General features: G+C 32.9%; 2 protein-coding genes across 2 annotated transcripts; one reads left to right on the forward strand and one right to left on the reverse strand.

Moving 5' to 3' along the window:
- Positions 1-1,632: 1,632 nt before the first annotated feature.
- On the forward strand, positions 1,633-5,783 carry LOC103496761 (rhodanese-like domain-containing protein 7). The gene is given in 5 exon segments (XM_017046534.2): positions 1,633-2,044; positions 3,631-3,882; positions 4,037-4,138; positions 4,554-4,823; positions 5,221-5,783. Coding segments are annotated over 5 exon segments (1,356 nt in total). The 5' UTR covers positions 1,633-1,675; the 3' UTR covers positions 5,584-5,783.
- Positions 5,784-5,838: 55 nt separating this feature from the next.
- On the reverse strand, positions 5,839-7,059 carry LOC103496760 (uncharacterized). The gene has a single exon (XM_008458747.3). It carries the CDS (start codon positions 7,025-7,027, stop codon positions 6,380-6,382), a length of 648 nt encoding a protein of 215 aa, XP_008456969.2. The 5' UTR covers positions 7,028-7,059; the 3' UTR covers positions 5,839-6,379.
- Positions 7,060-9,822: the final 2,763 nt, after the last annotated feature.

Genomic DNA, 9,822 nt, shown 5'->3' on the forward strand with positions numbered 1-9,822 from the left:
AAAAAGACGATAGAAAGAAATCAAATTTGGTTACCCAAATCTAAACGACATAAAAAAAATAGAAGAAAAAGAAGAAAGACGATGCACGAAGAAAAAAAGAGAAAAATAAGAAAGACGATAGAAATAAATTAGAATTGAGACGTAAAAAAAGAAGAAGAAAAGAAGAAAGACGATTCGCAGCGAAAAAAAAAAGCACAGTAAAGGAAGAAAAACAATTGGTAGAGAAGAATAAAGATGGAAAGACAAACCTAAAATATTTAAAAAATGACTATACTTTGTTACCTGCGTCGTAAATATTTTAAACATGATCCACTCAACTACTTACGATTCAAAAATATATCTAATAAACTTTGATTTTATTGCCATGGATAATTTAATATCGCAGTAAAACAATTACATTAAAATATTACAAAATAGCAAACTAATTACAAGACATTATCACACAAATTTGTGTTATTGGTATTTAATTTTGCATTATTAGATGATGTAAAACATTTGATAATTTTTATTTATACACCTTTGTAGGGTTCTTCGTACATTTCTTAGATAATTAAATTATATTTAAACAAGGAAACAAAGGAAAACCAAAATAATATTTTTTTAAAAAAATACATGAAATAGAAATAGGGAAATTGTTATGGAACATAATTCTAGTTCTATAAAAAGGACAAATAATAGATAAGAAACAACAAACACAAATGCAATTAAATGCATTGAACAATTTCGAAAATGAAAAAAGCTCACAATGAAAAATACCAAAAATGCCCCGTCAACCACGCGCATAATGTATTTGGTACACGATCATTTAGATTTGACTATCATTTAGTACACAATCGTTTAGATTTCAAATCTAAACGATTTATTTTTTCAATTCTATCGTTTAATTTGGCTACACGATTGTTTAAATTTAGTTACTGGATCGTTTATTTTTTCAAATCTAAACGATTATTTTTTTCAAAATTTGGTACCGTTTAGAATTGACTAAACGAAATGTTTTAAGATTCTTTTGGTACACAATCGTTTGAATTTGTTTACACGATCGTTTTTTTTTCAAGATTTTTTGGTACACGATCGTTTAGACTTAGCTAAATGATTTTTTTAAATTCTTTTGTAGATAATCGTTTATCTTTTTTACACAATCGTTTATATTTGGCTAATTCATTTTTTTTCAAGATTCTTTATACAAAATCTTATAGATTTAGTTATCCTAATCTAAACTACGTAAAAGAATAAAGACGATGAAAAGAAAACACAGTGTAAAAGAAAGAAGAGAAAAATAGAAAGAAATTAGATTTGGTTACCTAAATCTAAACGACTTAAAAGAAAAGAAAAAAAGATAGAAAGAAATCGCAGTGGAGAAAAAGAAGAGGAAAGAAAGAAATACCAAATCAATTTGGGCTAAATGACTTCAAAAAAAGAAAAAAAAAAAGGATGATGGAAAAAGGAGGAGAAAAAGAAAGGTGAAAGGGTAAACCTGGAATATTAAAAAAAATAGGGTAGTTTATTATATTTATGAAATTTACCTGAAAAAATGACTTCAATAATTTTCACTTGTTTGGGTTTTGGTTACTGGGCGGAAGTATTATGGGCTTTTTATTTGCAATGTAAAGCCCAAACATTAAAATAGAACGGAGAAAGAACGAAGAAGGCGACCGATTCGTCGTCCTCAGGCTCCATGCTCATCAGATATAGAGCTCCTCCATTGTTAGCTCTGGGAATGGTATCGCCATTACCTTCTTCCCCTTCTTCTTCCTTTTCTTCGAACACTAATCTCATCTCATTCAATTTCAGTCCCTCTTTCCCTGTTCCAAAACCCTCCTCTTCTTTCCCTTCGCTTCTCTCCTCTTTCTTTCACAAGCCCAGTCGGAGCATGACTCATTCCATTTGCTTTTCTGGACCTTCCCCCACCGCTCCCATTCATAGCTCATGTGAAGAATCTGAGGACATGGATTCAATTTCTCTTGTTGTTTCTTTCTATAAGTTCGCTCATTTTCCTGACCATGCGGAATTTCGCTCGCCCTTGAAGAAGCTCTGCGAGGAACTGGTACTTGTTTTTTCCTGCTTTGTGTCTTTTGATTGGTGTTTTATATGGTTTAGTTGTGTTTGGGGATTGGGGGTTTCTTGATTATGAGATTACACGATGCTTAATGGTTTTGGGGTTTCTTAAGTGGGTTATTTTTGTGAAGTGATATATTTGGAATGTTGGGTCGGTCTTTGGAGTAATGGGAGTTGGTGTTGAGATATAAGTTTACCAAATATTTGGTTGTTAGATTAGTTAAGAGCAAACCTGTTGGATAGCTCTAACTTCTGAAGATAGTAATTACTAATGAGTAAAAGTTTCAAATTTTCAACATAATGTGCTGTGCATGTAGTTGCCTTCCCATTTCTTTGAAACAAGGGCATCTTTGAACGAATTAGAAAGAAATTTTGCATGTCATAGAAATCTCCTCCCTTTCTGATTAGGAACCTAACCTACATTGTTCTGGAAGAGCTCAAAAGGCTTATAGTAAAAGAGACACGTGAATCAAATATGTTTGAGTTCCTCTAATTCATCTTTACACAGCAGAAGGAACCAACGAAATGACTGGTCAAGCATTTGGAAGGAAGAGGTATAAAGTTAGGGAATGATTCATACTCGATCCTTCCTAAAGAAACAATCCAAGAGAAGACTCTGGCATGCTTTGGGATCTTAAACTTCCATAGGTTTGAATAAAAATGGATGGGATTTGGGGATGAGGAAGGAAAGAGTAAAATCTCAAGCAGCAGAAGTAAAAAGTTTATTGAAAAAAACACTTGCCCAAATCTTCTTCAGAAAAAGAAATAAGACGTACATGATCCTACGCAAGGAAATTGCATGGCCACTACGCAAGGATGACTTGCACAAAAAAGAAAAAGAAATGAGACTTGCACAAAAATACTCGAGAAGGATTTAGTGAAAGACAGTGATAACGTAAACCCAGACAAAGACTCGAGTTAAATCAATGACAATAGGGAAGTTCACCTCTTTATTGGAAAGGGAAGAGCTTTTATTTATTTATTTATCAGAACGAATTTTTTTGGGCATTCGACAGGAAGTCCTTAAGGAAGGGACTCCAGGAGAAAGCTCCCTATAGCAATAAAGTAAAAGAGAACCCTTCCAAGCAGTAAAAAGCAGAGGCTTTATATACTTCCTTGACAAGGACTGGGTTACAGTTTGGGAATACCAAACGAAAGTGATTACCATCAATCCAGTGGTTGTCCGAACCCAGACTTCAAAATTGGTTTGTTTTTTATTGTTTAGGAAGTAGATAATCAACTATTTCTTATCTGAAAAAGATCAGCAAATATTATAAAATTTATTTGATTGTCATTCTTTAGCAAGAACATATAGATATTAGCTGGATATATTTAACATATGCCAGTAAGAACTCGAAGTAATTTACAACATATAGAACTCTTTTTATTTCATGTAGTTGAAAGATGAACTTGAGTTTTTATCCTGCAGTATAAAGAATGAAGTGAATACAAGTTAACCATTAATACTAACAGAACTGGATATGGAAAAATTTTCTGACTTCATCTGTTATTATAAATTTATACCTCATTTTGCTGCCCGGTTTGGATTAGCGTTACTAAGCTAATCTTGCTCAGCGTGTTTCAGGAGGTATCATTCTCGCACCTGAAGGAATTAATGGGAGCATATGTGGATCTCGGGAGTCTGTCCAAAGGGTTCTTGGATTCATTGAAAGTGATGAACGGCTAAAACGACTAAGGCAGGTGGAAACGTCTGTTAGTCCTGAAGAAGAAGCCATCCACAACGGTCATACTAGCAGTTCCCCTCTTGCAGCGGGTGAAGATGCACCCTTTCGTTAGGACCATGTCAGGGTCAAATTAAAGAAAGAGGTACTAAAATTTTAATTTATTTTCTTTATTCTTAAGGATGTAGGAATTGGGATGGAGGCAGATGTAGAATATAAGGGTCGGGTAGGTGTTCTTATTTGTTGATTCTTATTTATTCATTGATGCTTTTGTCCCAATGCGGTGTTTGTTTTTGCAGATTGTCACTCTTGGAATGCCTGTTATTATATCACCTGTTGAAAGGGTTGGACAATATGTGAAACCAAGGGATTAGAATTCACTGATAAGCGATCCAGATACTGTGAGTAGTTTTACTCAGTCTTAGTTTTTGTTAAAGGAAATTAGGGTTTCTTGAATTTGTTCTTATTTAGTATTTTTGATATTTATATGTTTCCTTTAGTAGTATTTTGGCCCCTATTTATTCACCAATGTAATAGGTTATTATCTGCATCTTGATTTATTCAATATATTATATAAAATTGAACATTTTTATTTATATTGTTTAAGTTATCAATCGTTTACGTGGGATTCGGGTTTCTGCATATGTTTTGATTATTGAATTGTTATTGAACTTAAAAATGTAATATCACGATAGGAACTGTATTCCGTTGGTTGCATATATGTTCTGATTGTCTGGCCGATCATTCAGAGACTTCATACTTCTTCTCATTGAAGAGAATAAGGTGACCTTGCTAAATAATTAAATGATAACGTAGGTGGTTACTGATGTGCAAAATCACTACGAAACAAGGATTGAAAAGTTCAAAACAGCAGTTGATCCTTCTACTACAGCATTTCGAGATTTTCCTGCTTGGGTGGAAGATAAATTCCAACTTCCTAAATTAGATTGCAAACATTCAAATCAAGGAGATGAAGAAACAGTAAACCCTGAAGAGAGCTCGCCCCCGCGAGTTGCCATGTATTGCACTGGAGGAATTCGCTGTGAGAAAGCCTCGAGTTATCTCCTAAGAAAAGGGTTTAAAGAGGTGAACTTGTTGATCTCTATATAATACGATTTGCTTTTGATGAACTTTTTGAATAAACTTTGGACATGACATATGTTCGTGAGTTCGTCAAGCTCAAACGCAATAGGTCTTATAGGAAAAATGCTAATAATTATTTTCTTTTCAAAATAATAAAATTCTTGATGAAGGGCTTCATAGAAGGTGCACGCCTTGCCTTCTTCTTTTAGATAATTGCTGCCTTGAAAAGTCACAGGCTTTTCAGAAATAAGTGTTCCTAGATTGATGATCGATGCATGCACTTAAATCTTGGAAGTGTTTAATCAAATCATTTTTGCATGACACGCAATTGCTTTCTCATGTATTTTTCTATCTGAGACACTAAAAATCTGATGCATCATCCTATCTGAATGATTTTTAGGTTTATCATTTGGAAGGTGGAATTCTGAAATATTTGGAGGAAGTTCCAAGGTCAGAGAGTCTAAGGGAAGGCGAATGCTTTGTATTTGACAAGCGTGACTCAGTTGAGCATGGTCTGGAGCAGGGCACATTCAAACTCTGTTATGGGTACAAGCAACCGGTGAGTGATGGTGACATGGAATCTCCTCAGTGGTAGTATGGAGTTTCTTGTCCTTACTGTTTCTCGACGAAATCTGATGAAGAGAAGGAGAGAGCAAGAGCTCGGCAAAGGCAATTTGAGACTTGGGGCATCATTGGTGGTCCGGACAAAGGCCGGCGTCCAACACAAAATGATAACAACGTTAATCATCCAAATTCAGTTTGATGCTTTGCTACTTAAGGTTCTTTTGTCATTTTTGTATTAGGGAATTATGCAAAGGACAAACCAAAACATCCATCTCCGCCTTGATTATTGTCTTGTGTACAATATATCATTTTTGTTAATTATGACAAAATTGAGAAATTTTGAGCATGGTCCTCTATTAAATGAACTTCGATACATTCAGATTCGAAGACTTTCTCCCATTCTTTTTTGTCTCTCTGTTTTAATGACACATGAGCAACAAAGAAAGCCGTAAAGTGATGAGAACAAACCAAGGATTTATTAAACTAGATTCGATACAAGTACGGCTCCTTTGGGGCTAAAGAGATAAAAGAAACATAAAACAAATGAAGACAGGTGAAAAGGGTTTGTTGAAGTTCCTCCATCCAAAGCTCAGGAATCTCCTACATCCCATCAACATTGAAGCTGCGGCGTTATGGAGTGTTGCTGGGACAGCCACTGCTTTTGGCTTGTACAGGTATTCGTCTTTAGCTTCACCGACTCTTTTCTTTTCATCTACCAGCATGTTTCTGTTTGTTGTGAAAAATCGTAACTATTCTTATCGTCTTGAAACTGAAAAAACATGGCAGCCATTTGACTGGTTGAAGAAGAAGGTTTGGAAGGTAGAGGAGAAAGAAGAAAACGAGGTGCAAACTAATGAATAAGATAGCTATTGTAAAAGTATATCCACTGTCCGAAGAACTTTAATACCAAATAACTTGGTAACACTGAATAAAGATTTGATATGATATGAACATGTTTATCCTTCTTTCTATTTCTTCAAATTCATCATCGGGATTCAAGAATGGTGAGGCGGAGGAGGAGGAGGAGGAGGAGCAACAGCATCAGAATGTTGCTTGAGAGCTTGGAAAACTTCAGAACTGGAGCTGAAAATCTTAGCTCTTCTATTATAATCTGTTGGCTCTCTCCCTTCATCTTCTCCCATAATGGCTTCTTTTTCCATACATTCAAGTAGCTCCACTATTCCCTTTCCTCCGCTGCCGCACTTCTCCTCCAACCTGCCTAGCTTCAGCCACTCTTCTATGTCCACCTCCGCCACAGAGGTTCCCCATCCACCCTGACTAACACATCTTGGCTCTGCCACCGCCTCCGCAGCTCGATGGCCGAGCCATGGTGAGGAAAGGGATGGAGTTGACCTGAGCTTAGGGAAGAAGGCGGTGGAGGGGCGGAGGAGGGGTGGTGGAATTATGAGAGATGTTGAGAGTTGCATATTGTGTTTGTTTGGTGGTGAGGTGTTTGTTCTTTTTGTTTTTTCGCCTTTCTCTTTGAGAAATGTAGGGAGAGATTTTGGGAGAGGGAGTTTGGAGTTTGTATTATTATAGGAATTTTTCAAGAGAAAAACAAGCACCGCCATTAACCACCGTTTGGACGTTGAACGTGGCAGTCCATGCAATGGCACGAGCTCACGTGCTCTCTTATTCATCATTCTAATTTATATATAATTAGGATAATGCTCATTGAATAAGTCAATATTTAAAATTTCGAAGTACGACTTTTTCAGGGTTACTCCTAGCAATATTGTTATTATTATTATTTATTTATTTATTTATTTATTTTCTTTAAAATAGCAGAAACAACCCTCAACTCAACTCAAACTTGGTTTGTTGGCATAACACACTTAACACTCTAATTCAACTCTAATTTGACATTGTTAAGGGTCACTAATCAACCTCTCCGGGAAAAACTAGTCTGCCCTTTTTAAAAGTTGTTCAAATACCTTTTTCGGTCCATCTATACCGAAATTTAGTTTAAAGTTTTATTTTTTCTAATTTATGATTGTTCATTTTGCCATCAACGTTTGCTTATTTTTTCTATGTAATCTTCTTGAATTTTGTGCTAAATCAATCTCCAAAATTTCTCCACATACGGCTATTTTTACTTAATATTATAATAAAATATAACATAATTTTAGCAAATCTCCAAAATTTCAGATGAGTTTTCTAATTATGAAAATAAATTTAAATTGGTTCAACATTTTTAAAGTTTGGAAAGAATAATCAAATCTTGCACCGAATTCTTTTAACCAAGCAAGGGAGAATTTTTCACCAATAAAATTAAAGGTTATAGAGGAAGTCTGCTGAATTCGAGGGAAAATCCAGAAAGGGTTGATCGCAATGTGATGCTTATGTCGCATTTGACAAAATCCAGATCTGCAATCTAGAAGTAAATATCCTTGAAAAAGTTCAAATATACAATGTGAAGTTGTTTTGTTTGGAATTAATAATGAGATTCACATCATTTTTTCAAATAAAAAAGATTGTGGTGGCTTGGATGCAAAAAAAAAAAAATATATATATATATTGTAAAAATTTGATATGAGGTTTGCAGATATAGTAAAACTGACAAAATTTGAAAAATTATTTAAGATTTGTTATATGATTCCGAATAATTATATACATTTTTTGAAAAGTTATAGAATCATAGACTAAGCCAAATCAATCGATAACTTTGAAAAAGTTAAATTTTCGTTGATCTTAAGTGAGATATATTGATTAGAACTTTCGATCTTAAAAAAGTTGATAGTGTTAAATTTTCAGTAAATCTCTATAGTATTGGTTGATAGTGTTTGTTATAGTTAAAGTATTGATGACCACGTTGAAGATTTCATATTTTAAAATTTCAAAACATCAACACTCTACCATGTAATTTAAAAACAAAAGGTAAAGAATTATTTGTTTTCTTGTTTTTTTCTAAATTATATTTATAAATACTTCTTCCATTTTTTTTATTTAATTTTTATCAATATTTTCAAAAATCAAATTAAATAAAAATAGTATTTTAATAAACCTTGTATTTGAAATCATTTTGAGAAATTAAATTAAAAAACAAACTTGTTTGAGCGTAATTTTTGTACTAACAATGGATTCAAATAAAACAGTGTCCAAGATTTAATTTACTAAAAAATGGTGTTTTGCTTAAGTCAAAGTATCATACCATTTTACCTCAAATTGGATGTGAAGGTCTTTCTAACTTCTAACTCTATCTCATTTTTCTAGTTCAAACGATTTTTGTCAACTATTTTCTCTTTCTAGTTTTTAGTTCTTTTTGTAGTTTCTTGAGATAGTTTTTTATTTGTATTTTCTTATTCTAATTTTTTCTTTCTAGTTCTTCATTCTAGCTTTTCGTTCTAGTCGTTTCTCATCGGGCATGAGTATAGAATTTTTTATCTTTGTTTAAATTATTCTTTCCACTTCAACCTCTTGCTTTCTTGCTTCTTCTAAGTTTGCAAATTGAAGAAAAGTTTGAAAAAAAATAAAAAAAGAAAACATATAAAATGAAAGAAAAGCAAAAGAGTGAAAGAAGAAAAAGAGAAGAAAAAAAAAAAAGAGAACCCGAAATGAAAAAAAAATGCTGAAAAACGAACTGAAAGAGAATAAAGAACGGTTGCAAAATAAAGTAAGTAGAAGAAGGAAGAATTAAATCGTAGTTTCATAAGGTAATAAGATGAGCAAAATATCTAACTCATATGTTTTTACCTCTTTTCTTTTTGAACTTTGGAACATTTTTCATTTGATTTTCTAGTAGGGGCTCTCTATACAATTAGAGGATTTAAAAGACCTTGGACATAGGCTTACATTACATCAACCCTTTTTATCTTTCATTTTAACATACATGTACAAAAAAAGAGGCAAAAGCAATGCAATTAATGGTTCATATTCTTTCAACGTCTCCTTCGTTCTCTCTCCTCATTAATGTGCCTATTTCCCATTTCCTGTAACGCCCCAAAAATTAAGATAATTTATTGGGCGTTATTTTGAATCCATTTAATGAGAATTATTTGTTTTAGGTGGGAATCGAAATTAATTAAATATTTCTTGGATGAATATTTAATTAATTAGAGGTTTTGGCACGTGGTGTTTGTTAAGTTTTTGTTTAAATGGTAGGTTAAGAGAATTAAGTAAAGTTGTGGATTTTTAGTGTTGTTGAAGTTGAATTTAATTAAATAATTATGGAAGTTATTTAATTAAATTGTGGGGTGGAAAGTTTGTTGGAGATTGAATAATTATATGTATATGTGGAAATATATATATAATTATTATGTTAAAGGAAACGATAATTATATTTGTTGAAATATAATTATTTAAGGAAAAAATAGTTGTGTTTTGGAGAAAGGATATTTATTAAAGGAGAAAAAGTAAAATAATTATATTTTGGGAAAATATAATTATTTGTAAAAGGATAATTAATTACTTTGGAGAAAGATAAACAATAATTAATTAT

Source organism: Cucumis melo, chromosome 10 (assembly GCF_025177605.1).
Source record: "Cucumis melo cultivar AY chromosome 10, USDA_Cmelo_AY_1.0, whole genome shotgun sequence".
In the NCBI taxonomy this organism is placed as follows: domain Eukaryota; kingdom Viridiplantae; phylum Streptophyta; class Magnoliopsida; order Cucurbitales; family Cucurbitaceae; genus Cucumis; species Cucumis melo.

Coding starts and splice junctions, on each gene's coding strand:
- LOC103496760 (XM_008458747.3), bottom strand. CDS start 7,027: ATGATGAATAAGAGAGCACGTGAGCTCGTGCCATTGCATGGACTGCCA.